At 40.3% G+C, this 15,411-nt stretch overlaps 1 protein-coding gene and 1 long non-coding RNA gene across 2 annotated transcripts in view; one reads left to right on the top strand and one right to left on the bottom strand.

The window, feature by feature from the left end:
• LOC141090540 (uncharacterized) overlaps positions 1-10,912 on the bottom strand; it is a 67,320-nt gene extending 56,408 nt beyond the window's left edge. The window contains exon 1 of the long non-coding RNA XR_012232415.1: positions 10,797-10,912. This is a non-coding gene — a long non-coding RNA (uncharacterized lncRNA). The remainder of the gene's footprint in view (positions 1-10,796) is intronic.
• Positions 1-15,411, top strand: part of DCHS2 (dachsous cadherin-related 2) — a 387,512-nt gene that overhangs the window by 336,735 nt on the left and 35,366 nt on the right. The window contains exons 11-14 of the mRNA XM_073576392.1: positions 2,505-2,639; positions 3,715-3,924; positions 9,258-10,115; positions 10,810-10,920. Coding sequence (XP_073432493.1) covers positions 2,505-2,639; positions 3,715-3,924; positions 9,258-10,115; positions 10,810-10,920 — 1,314 coding nt within the window. The remainder of the gene's footprint in view (positions 1-2,504; positions 2,640-3,714; positions 3,925-9,257; positions 10,116-10,809; positions 10,921-15,411) is intronic.

The raw sequence follows: 15,411 nt of genomic DNA, 5'->3' as shown, positions 1-15,411 counted from the left end.
CCATCAACACTCGAAGCCACTGATCTGTCCACGTGACGTCAGTGGAATCTGCTGAATCGCTGGCAGGAGCCATCTATGACCGCTCTGTGCTGGCAGAGATCTGTGCTGGGCACAACAGGCAAATAGTAACTACCGGCCAGTTAGTTCTTAGGCTCATAGTGAAAAAAATTAATAGTCCTGGATAACCCCTTTAATTAGAGAAAAGGCTTGCAGGCTTAGCCTTGGTTTCCTTTAGCTGAAACAAACCATGATTTTATAAATCCGGTATATAGCTGGCATATAACTAGTAATTTATAATATTGGCAAATTATGGATTTAAATAGCTGCATTTATTATTTTCATTAATAAAATATGTTCAAAGCCTGACTTCACCTGTGTATTAATGTAGCACATTTGCTTTCTCGACTTTTTTTTTTTTAATAAAACACAATGCCCAGGTAGGTCCATTACCAAACAGACACAAGTAGTGCCTTATAAAACCCATTGACTTATTGGGTCTGTTTGTTTAGTCAAAGTGTCTGCCATTGTGACCTGGTCATGTTTTATCTGACCGTAAATACTAATTTACTTAGGGTTCTGATTTACGCCGTGCCTTTCTCATCATGTCTTGTTATGTATAATTAATAGTGGAAATACTAGTAGTAACAGAGCTGGTAAATGGTTTGTGTAGCTTCATATTCCATCTTTCTACTTGACAGTATCCAATAATGATTCTGTAGTGCAGTGTCCAGTGACTATATCATGACTGTCCACTGTGTGGCACTGTTGCCCAATTTTCTGTTACTTTTTCGTTTGCCAATTTCCTTAAATTGCTTTTCAGTGTAACCACAAACTCTAAAATATTAACCTCACTACAATTCTGCTTCTTTGCGCTCTTTATAAAGCACTTAGGGATTCGTTATGCTTTCAGTATATCGTCAGCGGACTATGTGAAGGCATTTTTGGGTCTTTTTTTGTGTTATTGGGGAACATTATGCATTTTTAATTTATGCTCATTTATTCGGAAGCACTTTAGAAATGCAAGAAAACATAGACATTACAAAATAATAAACAAATGAAGAATTCAAACAAGAAGAGGTGAGGAATTAAAGGTAACAAAAGACCTCTTCCACTAAAGCTTTGTTCACATGAAGTCTTTTTGCCGAGATTTCAGAGCAGAAACTGATCAGGACTTCCAAAGTTTTAAGGAGTGTTCAGTTTTAAAGGAGAAAGGGGAGAGTTTCTGCTCCAAAACCTCCTACAAATAACCTGCCTGTGTGCACATTGCCCGAAGCTATGTTCAGACCGAGTTTCTCGAGATTTTTTTGTAGCAGATCCTCTTCAAAATTCTCCTAAAAAACAATTGGAAAGCTCTTTGTATATTAAATCCATTTTAATGTAAATATGAAGAGTTTTTTGGACCTTTTTTTTTTCTTTCCAAAAGAGGTTTTGAAAAATATCTGGTGAAAAAAAGGTTCATGACACTTCTTTCACATGGACCCTACAGGAAACCTCTTCAAACTAAGCAGTGTTAACCGAAAAGACTGCAGTGACCGCTTCAGCAAAAAAAAACTTACAAACCTCTTAAAAAACCATCTCGGAAAAAAAACTTCCTCAAAATGGAGATTTTCCCTTTGAAAAATTTGAGATTTTTAAGCGCCTAAAAACGTCTTGTGAACACAGTCTAAGAGTTCACCGCTCATCAATGTTTATGTCCCCTTATAAACATCCTAATAATCTTAAAGGAGATTTCAGATGGCCATACACATGAGATATTTATCTACAGGTAATTGGCAGACACAGATTAGTAACATCGACTATAAATATTGTATGACAACCGCAAACACAGGAGTCTCAGAAAATCTTTCCAAATTTAAAGTGAATCTGTCACCAGGTTTTTGCCAACAAATCTGAGAGAAACATAATATAGAGACAGCCCCTGATTCCAGTGATGTGTCAATCACTGAGCTGCTTGCTGTAATTTTGAGAAAATCACTATTTTAGTAGATTTACTATTCCTCTTCTGATAATCTCCTGCCGGTGCCATGTAGTCCTCCATATTTATGAGCTCTGTATAACCCCATCACCATCTCTGATTGGCAGTTTTCTGCCTATGCACAGTCTAAACAGAGAGCTGCCCAATCAGTGATGTGGGTGGAGTTATACAGAGCTCAGCATTCAGAGAGCACTGCTAGATCTGCGGCAGATAAAACAGTTTATAATGAAAACAGAAGCATGCAGCCCATATAACTGGGATACTGGTCTTTGCACCTACATCATGCTGCCGTCAGATGAGGTTGCCTACACCTTGATCTGGACTCTCCAATGGTCTGGACTTTCCAATCGTCAGCTTTACCGCTCTGGAGGATTATCAGGTCCCATGGTCTCAGACCCCAGCTAGCTTTAGCTTGAGAACCATTTTCCACATAGATTTTGCCTTATGGATTCCTGAAACTATATTTCTATTTGTATTAGTAAGTGTTGCTGCTATATAAAGTGACGTCTTCCTGTGATTCCCTTGTCAGGAGTCAATGCTGCGCTCACATATCACATCTTGCCAGGCCCGGCACATGCCTATTTCAGAATAAATCCTGATACTGGAGAGATAATCACAGCAGCGATATTAGACAGAGAGAAGCAGGATCAGTATATTATTAAGGGTAAGTCATATACGTGATATCGTGTGCTAGTCCGTGGTCACATCAAGGTGTCCTCTCCCACAAACGATTGTACACTGTGGCACAATGATGTGCCTGTGAATATCTAACACACCGGAAAGTCCCTTCAACTTTAATGGAATAATCCTGACGTTACTCATGACAAACCTGCTTGATTGTAAATGTCATTTTCTATACAGTGCCAACCTTTGCGCTCATGATAAAGACCTCTAAGAGTTGGCCGGAGCCTGAGCTTTCCTGGCAATGCTGCCACTCCTGCAGATATGGGGTTAATATGCAGGTTAATCACGGTCTGAACCTGCACTTAGAGACCTGCTGCCGAGAGGAAATGAACGTGATTCCTCCCAGCAACGTTCTGGTTTCAGTCACAGAGGCGGCGCCGGTGCGGGCTCAGTCTCTGCCCTGTGTATAGAGAGCCGCGGCTGGAACCACATCCATGGGACTGACTGACAGCAGGCTCAAAGCTAAGGCTGGCTGTCAGTCAGTGCTGGGGCACAGTTACAGCCGACGCTCTCTATCCTCAGAACGGTGACTAAACCGGCGCCACCCCCGTGACTGAAACCTGAATTCTGCTGGGAGGAATAATGTTAATTTCCTACTGCCGGCACCGGACAGGATGAGAACACTATTAACCTGTGTGACATTATGTCCAGTTTGCCTTTTTCTCTCTGCTTTTTATGCGTTGTTCGAATACACAAAGGAAATAAACGTGTATAAGAAAACATGTGATTGCAATAATTTTCTGGGTGAAATACTTCATTTTCAGGAACAATTTCAAGGGTGCCAACACTTTCAGCCACAACGGTATACAGTGTAACCTCCCCCTCTGTAGGTTGAACTCTCCCTTATAGTTGGAAGTATCTCAGTAGAAATACAGTCAGATGTCTGGACTATTACATGAGAACATATTTGTATTTTACAACCGTATAACTCATTCTGGCTTTGACTCATGCTATTTATTAATATGAAGAACATTTGTTCTTTATTTTCCATTGACTCCTGTAAGTCACTATACACTATCTCATTACTTAGCTGACTGTCATTTCTTCCTCATTAGTAATGGTGACAGATGGCGGATCACCGTCCTTCTCCAGTTCAGCGACAATTGTGTGTACGGTTCTGGACGAGAACGATAACGCTCCTGAGCTCCTATTTCCTGAGATTGAGATCCAGGTCCCAGAAAACCAAGATCTGGGAATAATTCACAAAGTATTGGCCATAGACAAGGATGCTGGCAACAATGGCAGAGTACTATTCCAAATAATTGGTAATTAATGACGCTTGCTAAACTGTCTGAGCAGATGTTTAAATCAGCATTGCTTTCAGGATTTTACTAGCACGGTGCTGTTTATTATGTTAGAGATCTCAGGAACTTTGTTCTTTTTCTTTTTTCTTTTACATATCACATAATTTGGTCTTGTTTACGTATATGTAAGAATTTATATGTATGCCTTTTTCTATAGAAACTCAAAATATTGGATGATAATGACAATGAATAGATCCAAACTGTACATCCTGTTAATTATCTTGGAGGTCTATTATTAATATGATGGTAATTATTTAGACATAGAAGATGCCTCATCCTCTCCAGAAATATTGTTGGGTTGAGTACGATGCATTGTGCTCATGTAGTCAAAAGGATTTATTCACAGAGCAAAAAAAATATCAAATATTAACTACTTATGGACTGCTCATCTAATATATAAAGCTCAATGTAGGTGTGTATGTATGTATGTATGTATGTATGTGTGTGTGTGTATGTCCGGGATTGGCATCTGCACCGTCGTAGCTACAGCCACAAAATTTGGCACAGTCACACGTCTGGACCCCGTGAGTGTCCTAGGCTATGTGGTGAGGCAAAATTTTAACCCCGGGCGTTCCAATTCACCAAACAATTTTGCCCCTATCTACATAATGGGGAAAAAGTGTGTGTGTATCAAGCCCTGCCCCTCATTATGATGTCATAATGGTTGCCATGGCGATGCTGATGTCATCATAGGTTGCAAGCCCTGTCGCTCATTATGATGTCATAATGGTTGACTATGGGATGGAGGATGTGTGATGGGTATATGGGCACTGGACTATGGGATGGAGGATATGTATGACGGGTATATGGGCACAGGACTATGGGATGGCGGATATGAATGATGGGTATATGGGCACTGGACTATGGGATGGAGGATATGTATGATGGGTCTATGGGCATGGGACTATGAGATGAAGGATGTGTGATGGGTATATGGGCACTCGACTATGGGATGGCGAATATGTATGATGGGTATATGGGCATGGGACTATGGGATGAAGAATATGTATGATGGGTATATGGGCATGGGACTATGGGATGGAGGATGTGTGATGAGTATATGGGCATGGGACTATGGGATGGAGGATGTGTGATGGGTATATGGGCACTCGACTATGGGATGGAGGATATGTATGATGGGTATATGGGCACGGGCCTATGGGATCGTGGATATGTATGATGGGTATATGGGCACGGGACTATGGGATGGAGGATAATTATAATTTGTTATAACTAACCACAGTTAGTTACTATGCCCAGGCAGCGCCGGGTTCTTCAGCTACTAGACTATAAACATCTGGGCGGTCCTCATTATACAGTGACATTCTAAGATATCTCTGCATAAAATAGAAGCTGCTTAACTTGTCTTGCTGCTGCAACAGGGAGTCGGCTGTCAGACATAACCACACTCGACATTTAGGAAGCACAGATCCTTTATTACCACCTCTACCTTCCTGATCACATTATACACAACCCTGAACAATCACTGTGTATATGGTATATGAAGCACTGACAGTGCTTCCTCCTCTGGGCCCAGTAGTCTTGTGATCACTGGCTGTATGGAGGGAGCAGGAGCTGCTGGGTCCTAGTAGACCCAGTGATCTCTGCTATGTAGCCAGAAGACTGAATTTCCACTGTAACTGGGGCTAATATACCAAAGTTAGTTACACATGAAATCAGATAAAGTATATAAATGTTGCAATGCCCCAAAGACCTTATGAGAGGCACAATATAAGAAATATATGAAAAATAAATAAAAAGCAGGACATAAAAATAAAACCCTATACCAACTCAAATGGTTATTACTAGTCCCTCCCCTGTGGTTAAAAAATGTCACATTTTAAAATGTATTTTAGCTGTCCTTTGTGGCCATAAAAAATAGATATATACAATACAGACACATTTTTTTATTTTCCCAACATTATTGCCTGATATTGGGAAAAAAATAAAATAAAAAGAGCATGATAATGACATAAGAATTAGACCCCACATATCACAAAAAAGGATTAAAAAATCATTTGAATATTTGAGCGTGAAAAAATAATCAAGTCTTTAAACCATATGTTCTAAAATAAATGCTAAAATAGCCGCTGCAAATATATCTCTAAATGCTCTAAAACAGCAGGATAAAAAGATGGCTGCTCCTATAGTATTCTCCAGAAAGTAGAGTAAAAAAATCAGATTTCAGAAAATAAAACAAATTAGAAAATAATATTTAACAGTTTTTAATTAGTAAAAAGTATCTTGATTTATTTAGTAAGAAAATATATAGGTATTTCATTTAATTTCAGCCTCTCGTGCAGCGGGAATTGTTTTTGTGCAGTGTCACTTCAGAAACCTGGGCCTACACAACACTCCTAATTCTCAGGATAGTCTCACAAGTACAACTGACCAGCTTGAACATCAGAAGTAGGAAACCTCAAGTCTACATTTTTCAGAACAGAATTTAAAAAAAAAACAAGTCATTGAACTCCTAAATACTGACATTGTCTTTTCTCCTCTGGCATATGTTTCTTTGGCCAAACCAATGCAGAGTCCAGTCTTGCTATGTCTGTTTCCCTAAGATTACCTCCGGCAGTCCAGAAGATAATTAATTGAGCCGACGTGTCAAGGCCTTTTCTTGGTTTGGCTAGGGTTCTCAGTGTCCAGACCCCAGCAATCAATAAGTTATAGCATTTGTAAACAATCCCTTTAAAGGTAACCTATCATCAAGATTTATACCCAAAAAGGTATTAGGATTGCTTTATCAGCCTCATAATACCCCCTTAATGATGCCTGTATTAACCCTAAACACTTAATATATGTGTTTTTTTTGTCACTGCGCTCACTGCCAGCGGTCACCAGACTAATCCGAGTTTCATAGTTCTAAGGTTGAAGGTAGACATGAGTCCATTGAGTTCCACCTATAACATGTTGATCCATACAAAGACAAAAACCCCGTGAGACAGATGCTAATTGCCCCATATTAAGGGGAAAATTCCTTCTCAGCTGCACTTATGAAAATCAGACTGGTTCCCTGAATCAATGTCCCATCACAGAATTTAGTGCCCATGTGGGGAAGGTGACCTGATGTACGAACTTGTCAGTAGGGAAAAGGGACCGTTTGTGCACTTTAGACAGATGTTTGTAATGACAGAAGGGAAACAGCTGGGGAAAAGTGTAGAATGAGTGCAGTACCTTAGTTTGACCACAAGATGGCAGGGGGGAGCGTGAGTACAGGACTTGACAGTATCTTATGGCTTTAGAAACCATTAGTCATGGGGGCGGGGAGACAGGAGACCAGGAAGGTTATAAATAGGACAGGAGAGGGTTTCAGAAAGTTCCAGTCCTGGGTGGAGCTCGACAAGAAAGGAGACAGTGAAGGAGTGCGAGCAGTAGTGGAGAGCTCAACTAGGGGACTGAGGAGAAAAGAAGTCAGGGGGGTGGCCCCGATACGAAGAACCACAGAACAGACGAGGCCCCGGGGGTGCCAAATTGACGACGATCTCGGACTAGTGAAACGCTGGCGGTAGATAGGCCTAGGGCAGCCCCAGTGAAAGAGCCGTGAGGAACATCACTACGACAAAAGGAAGGTGCAGGTACCCGGGCCTGAATACGGAGAGCTGTGGAAGTGCTGCGGTGTATTGCTGCGGTCGTCAGGAGGACGGCCAATAAACTCGGACCTGTTGTACCCGAAAATCTGCCTCAGTCTCGTGTCTGTGTCGTCTGTTCCCGGTAAAGAGGGGACCACCCCCCCAAGCTGGGCCACCTTCCTACACCCGTAACTTGTAATATTATATTTTTTAAGAAAGGCCTCCAGGACCTGCCTGTGATTATGATTAAACCGTCTTTCCTCTAGACGTAAAGGATGCCCCCTTTTCACCATGGCAGGCCAAGGTGTAAAAAGATCATTAGAAATACATCTGTACTGTCCTCTTATATATTTGTACATTGTAGTAAGATTGCCCCTGAGCCTTCATTTTTCCAAACTGAATAACCCCATGTTTGATAACCTGTCTTAGTATTGCAGTCTACACATTCTCTTAATAATGTTGATCTCTCTTCTCTGCACCTGCTCTAGTTCAGCTATGTCATTCTTATACACAGGAGCCCAAAATTGTAGACATTTTTCTAAGTGTGGTCACACTAGTGACTTGTATAGAGGCAAAACTATGTTCTTGTCATGAGCGTCTATCCCATTATTTTCTTTGCCTTGGCAGCAGCCGCCTGGCACTGGTCACTAAAGTGACCTTTGCCGTTCACCCATACACCCACGTCTTTTTCAGCAACAGTTTTATCCAGTATTTTACCGTTTAGGACTCAATTATACATCCATACTACAAGGTGATGGGAACACTGACACAGCACTGTAGATGACATCCTGGCATGTGTGGAAAGACCAGGGAGGAAGAGAAGAAGCCATCCCTCTTCTCCTCCTCCCTGCTCTCTCCTCACATGCCGGTATGTCAGTCACACTACTGTGGGAATGCTTCGACCAAGCGATGGCCTTGATTCACAGCGGCCCCAGACCAGTCCGGTGACTGCAGGCAGGGAGAGCAAGGACCATTAAGCTTAGTCTTTAAACACTTATATTTCACATTTAGGGCTAATACAGGCATCATTAAAGAAGTATTAGAGGCTGATAATGCGACCCTTATACCACCTAGTAATAAATCCTGAGCTCAGGTTCCCTTTAAGTTTTAAGTCTCTAACTGTCAATCTAACCTGCTATATAGGCAAATGGGATAGCAAACACAGTCACCCCTACAGCCACAGTACCGATATCTAAGCAAAAGAGGAGAGAATATTAGGAAAAACCCAAACCACATTGAATGCTCAGATAAATAAGCCCAGGCTGTTCAAACCACAGAACCCCTACATGTGAAAAGTCAGCCTCCGAAAACTTGGACCTTTTAAGATTTTATACATAAAAGGTGATATGCGCCAGTTGATGCTTTCAAACCGTATTAATTTTTGGTGTCTGTAGAAAAAATCTGCTCCGAATTGTTTGTTGGATAGTCACATTTTATAAGGTGTGTCCAATTGAAAAAAGGCTTCACATCTGGAAAAGTCATTGCTCAGTAATGGATAAGGCATTCTGTATTTACTGTCAGTGCCACCCACTGACTTAAATGAAATACAGGTTTTAATTCAAACAGAAGGCAATCACATGCCAGAGACACTTAAACACTCGCTGTCCAAACAGAAATACTTCATGTTATTGGGCTTAGCATATTTTTATGATGTTGCCATGATATATATTTCCACTGTCTCCAAGTGTCAGCTTTTGTTTTACATCTCTTTCCTTTTTGAAGGTGGAAACACGGGCGGATATTTTGCCATCAATAATACATCAGGCGAGCTTTGGACCACCCGTAGCCTAGATAGAGAGGATGTCAGCAGTTTTACCATTATTGTGGAATGCCATGACCTAGGCAGCCCAAAGAAAAGTACCACAGCCAAGCTGCATATTAAAGTCTTGGATGTAAATGATAATCCACCTACATTTTCTAAGAGCCAGTACCGCTCATCTGTTAGCGAGAACCTTGCTTCTGGATCAATGGTTCTTAGTCTTCATGCAATGGATATAGATGAAGGCTTAAATGGTGAAATAACATACTTTGTGATTGATGATACCCAAGGTGCTTTCATTATAAACAGTACAACTGGAAACATTGTAACGGCAAGAGCTTTGGACCGGGAATCCAAACATCAATATGTTTTCCGGGTGGTGGCTAGTGACAGTAGCAAATATGGTCCACTAACTTCCACTGTGAAAGTTCTAATTCACATTGAAGATGTAAATGATAACCCCCCTTTATTCTTGGAGGATCCCATTCAAGTTCTTGTGTCCTATCAAACCCTAGTCAATAGAACGATTGCTACCATGCATGCCAATGACCCAGATCAAGGCTTGAATGGATCAGTAGTGTATAGTCTAGTAGAAAGTGATCCACTTTTCTTTGTCACTCAAGATACAGGGGAGATAAAACTTCAGTATCCGATCTCTCATAACTTCAGGAACATAGTTTTAAAAGTGAAGGCCTCTGATCTTGGTGTCCCAGTAAGGACATCAACAGGTCTTGTCACCATTGATCTACAAGGGCAGGAAAAGGATATTTATTTTGTGAAGAATGTATACGAAGCCAACGTAATGGAAAACAGCAAAGCAGGTCAGTATAAGTACCATAACTTCAATATAGCAGAGAGCCTACCTCTACATGTCATAGGCTGGTTGTACTACTTATATACTTCTGACTAACTGCATGCTTTGGTATGACAGAAGTTACAACTATAATTCTTATATCAGTAAATAACCATTTACATATACAGTTGTGCTCTAAAGTTTATATACCCCAGCAGAATTTTTGCTTTCTTGGCCTTTTTTCAGAGAATATTTATGATAACACCAAAACTTTTTCTCCACTCATGGTTAGTGGTTGGGTGAAGTCAATTATTGTCAAACTACTGTGACAACAAAGTGAAGGTTCTGGAGTGGCCATCTCAGTCTCCTAACCTCAATATCATTGAGCTACTCTTGGGAGATCTTAAACACACAGGTCATGCTAGACAGCTCAGGAATTTACAGGAACTGGAGGCGTTTTGCCAAGAAGAGTGGGCAGCTTTACCATCTGAGAAAATGAAGAACCTCATCCACAACTCCCACAAAAGACTTCAAGCTGTCATTGATGTTAGAGGAGGCAATACACGGTATTAAGGAATGGGCTATGTAAACTTTTTATCAGGGTCATTTGGATATTTTGGTTTGTCATTATGATTTAAAAGGATAAAACACAGTAGTTTGACAATTTTGTATTTTATTTTATTTATTAATAGTTTTTGGTATTTCTTACTTGCTTATAACAGGAACAGCTGTGTTGATGGTGGAGGCCAAATACTTCAAACCCTCTGAACAATCTGCATCCTATAAGATAATCAGCGGAGAGAAAGACACATTTATGCTTAATTCTAAAACAGGTATTTCATAGATAAGTAGTACATGTGTTAAATATGTCTTAATTATGAGAATAACTATAGCCAAGTGGAAATTTCAACTGGAATGTAATAATGAAAATCAAGGCTCAATAAACATGTTAATGTCATGCAAATGGTAAAAAAATGAAATCAAAGATTTTAAGACATCTTTATACAGTATTGAGTATGAGCTCCACCCGTAGAAGTACATGCACTTACAAAAGTTGGCATAATATCAATGGGGTTGTTAATGTTTGTTTGAGAAATGTTGAAATCATCAAGATATGCTGCTGGCAGCTTCTTTTTGCATTTTCCGTCAAATGACATCCCAGATGCGCTCGATAGGAAATAAGTCCAGACTGCAGGCCATGGTAGCATGTTTAGGCATGCACGCTGCTCACAGTGGCAAGAGCAAGATATGGACTGGCGTCACTTTGAAAATAGCTCTTGGGACACTTTGACTATACCACTAATTTCACTAGAAAATCACTGTAGTGCCAAGCTTTCAGGGTGCTAGGAATGCCACTCCATAAAAAAAGAGAAAAGTGACACAGAAAAATTGTATGGTGCACACCAAATAATGAAATATACATATATATATTAATAAAGTTTATTAAAGGTAAAAAAAACACTGACAGACACTTTAAAATTTTTTAAAAAGTAAAGATGTACAAAAAACAAATGAGGGTATGGATAACATTATCCAAAAATTAAACCCCATACCAGGCAAACATAAGAAATAGTAAATAATCAAAAAAGGAAAGTGTGGCTGAATGAAATTAGATCAAATAAAGTGAAGTAGATATGTGAAGTGTATAATATTTAGATAAGAATAATAATGAACGTAAAGTGCTCCTGTGGGAAAGATAAAGACCAAATGGGCACACAAGGAGGCATATAATAAAGACTTACTATGAAGGATATGGGGATATATAATGGCAGATTGCAATCCTCCTTCTGCATGTGTAGCATTACAGGACACCTGGCTCAGCATGTAGTCCAGCCACACTAGCTTGTATCCAAGCTCATACAGGATGATCTCCTGTGGAGCTCATGCTGTGTAACTGCTTTGTCCAGTCAGATAGGATTTCATAAGGAGATTTAAGGAGAATATGGACTTATTGTACATCCTAGCCACATACGTGTCACATTTTTAAGATCCTTGTAATGGGCCGAATGCCTTCCAGGATCTTGATCCATTCTAGCACCCCAGGGTGGGGAATTACGGAGAACGACTAGTGGAAGATAAATAGACATGCCATGTTTGGTCTCTAGGCATAATGGGGTCCCGGATGGATTCGATGGTGCCAGAAGCGCCGCCCTATGACTTCATAGGTTTAGGGAGTTTTAACTACAAACACCCAGGGGAGAGGGATAAGACCCATCTTGGGGGCAGAAAAGGGTTTGACCAATCAAGATGATAAATGCTTGTTCAAGGCCATTTTCTCCCTCTCTCTATCATGCTTGCTTTTCACTTCTAAAGCTTCTAAAGTGGGTCATGAGGGAGACCATATCAATGGAAATCAACTGGCAGCCCATGCCCCATACGGCTCAGCACATATGGTCGAATATCAAGCCTGTAATTGACATGATTCATCTGCTTATATATTTTGTATTTCATCTGTATTTGCATATATGACCACTGTATATGTATAACCACTGTGTATATAGTGTATTGTCTAGTGTGCCCTTAAGGCTTTTAAATGTATAACAACCTTGGGCTGCTCTTTTATCTTGATCCACGAATCCACACAGACGTATTATCGGTTTTAACTGTCCATGCTACCGGGGCTGGTTTCTATCCCGCTATAATCCCGTTAATGTATCGGGTTCATATTTCGTGAGGAACTCGTGGCAGTCCTACCAGGCTGACCAGGCGCTGTTTCACTGGTGCTAGTGAAAGCCTGTGAGGGTTGTGAGTGTAGTGCCACGTCAGCGACTGCATGGGTCACATCCTCTTACTCCCCATTGCTCCCTGGGTCCGTGTTGACCGGGGATGTCTGTCTGTAGCCAGGGAGTGCAGAACATCAAGTTGGTGTAAGTGAGGATACCATACCGCATGATCCCTCCAACGTAATAGTGACGTCAGTCATGGTGGCAAAGTGTGGGTTCATTACACCTATCAATAAGAAGTAAAGAAACAGCCGCACAGATTAAGTAGTCTGGTAGAAAAAAATTCCGTGTATTGCTGCTTAATGGTAGCTTCTTTAGAGACAAAAACCTAATTTGTTATTTGTATATCTTTTTAAACGTTTTTAAAGTGTATGTCAGTTTTTTTTTCTTCAATAAACGTTATTAATATATATTTCATTATTGGGTGGGCACTAAACAATTTTTCTGTGCAGCATTTCGCTTTGATCATTCAAATGCTTTTTGCCAAGACTAGTGGTACTTAAATCATATTACTACTGTGCCCACTGCTTTTTTTTTGTTTCCTATATTATGCCACTCCACACCATAATTTCGGAAATAGTGCCGTTGTAACCTTACCTTATGTCAACATGATCTTTGGTCCAATCTTTGGCTATCATTTCATCAAAGACAAAAGTAGGACTTATCGCTGAAGAGGATAGACCTAAATTACTGCCCCTATTGGCATTGTGCTCCATGATAGCCTTTGAGAGTAGTGGAGTGAGGTCAATGGTACACCTATAGCAGGACATCTGGTTCATAGCCCAATGTTGTGCTAACGCATTCTTAAGGCATCTGTAGACAATGACTGACTCCTTAGTTTTGGTATGTGATATCCAATTTTACTTGCAGTGCAGAATAGATCAATTATGAAACCAATGTTACGGCCATTTGGCCAAAGTGTGCCAAAAGCAATTTTTCAAACACAACAATTTCAGGCTGCATTGACAGCATGCCAAAGCGTTTAAGTTCATTTATTTCTGTATGTGGAGCTCATACTCGATACTAAATTAATTGAGATGTTTAGAAAATTTTGTTTCTATTTTTCACAATTTGAATATCATTAATATGTCTAGCAGGCTGCTGATTTCAATAATGACATGTCTGCTTCTTGTTGCTGCTTCAGCAGAAATGAAAAAGTGATGTGCTGGGTAAGTGTATTGGTGTGTGATTGAGTGCATCGCAAGATCGATTTCCATTGTGTTCCCTGACCTTTTTTAATCAGATTAATAAACAAAATGAAGAACATTTTAAAGTCTCAATAGGGGGACGGATATCATCCAACTGAGCACATGGTGCACAAGGATGATGCAACAACTGTTCTGAAAGCTTCTGAATCGGTTGCCTTGGATTTTACAGTTTACTTTTCTGTCTAGTTTACAGCTAAAATTCCAGTAGGAAGGGTGAATAGAGAGAAAAAGGAACATGATATGTGTGGCATGAAAGAGTGACAGTAAGTCGGCACGTGAATTGCAACATTACATTGAATCGGCAAGCATTTTTTTTTCATGCTACCATTAAGGCTATTTAGTTGAAACGAGTTAACATTTACTACTGATTTACTATGGCGGCTTTTAATGGAATTCAAATAAAGCAACATACATGACACTGTCAAAAATGGTAGTGGCCTAGCAGTTAAGATCTCCTGTTTGCAAATCAAAAAATATTTATAATTCATTTGGAATTAACCAATAATAGATGATTCCCTAACAAACAGGCATTTCTCACATGTATTCAGCCTGTCCAGCAGCCACAAATCATACAGCTGCGTCGACACAAACTAAATCTCCAAGCACGCCAAAATACTCGGAGGACACCTGAGTATGCTCGGGAAAACCCGAGCAATGAGTATACTCGCTCATCACTATTTAGCATCAATTGCCAATTACATTGGATGGGTGGACTTGTAAAAATAATGGGTAAGATCGGGCATAAAAAGATTAAGGGTGGAAAGTTTGAGATGAAAAGGTGGGGTGGAGCTGGATAACAGTGGAATTGGTGGACAACAAATATTGGACATGTACTGTGCTGCATGTAAAGTGAGGGAGACGATAAGGGCGTGCAACAGGTACATCTCAATTGGTTGAGATTTAAAATATGGTAAAGGTGTGAGATTTAAGGTAAAATAGGGGGGTGGGGAAGTGGGATATAAAAGGGGGAAGTAGACTATAAATAGGATAAACGGGGTTGAGCTGGACAATAGTGAACTAGTTAAGGGTATAGTGGTTAAGGGAAATGAAGGTGAAAGTTGATAAGTGTCAATAAAAAGAATAAGTGAGGATAAATATAAAAAAGGTGCCCATGTGAAAGAGGGAGCATGGCATTCCACAACTTACATTGTCTCCCATGCCACTCCCTACCCTCTTTTTACCCTCTACCTCATTCTCCCTTTTACACCTGTACCCCATTTTCCTTCATTCCATTCACCCTTTATTGCTTTTCCTTCAATTCACTATGCTATAATCCTCACAATCCACTCCTCCCTTTCTTTACCTCATTCACCATGTTCTAATCTTCACAGTACACTCCCTTTTTCTTCCCATGCCACCTTTTTCTCTATCCCCATCTTTCTCTTTATCCCCT

Source organism: Dendrobates tinctorius, unplaced genomic scaffold (genome assembly GCF_039654945.1).
Source record: "Dendrobates tinctorius isolate UK_male_01 unplaced genomic scaffold, ASM3965494v1 ptg000008l, whole genome shotgun sequence".
Lineage (NCBI taxonomy): Eukaryota > Metazoa > Chordata > Amphibia > Anura > Dendrobatidae > Dendrobates > Dendrobates tinctorius.
This window is presented reverse-complemented; position numbering and strand designations above follow the sequence as displayed.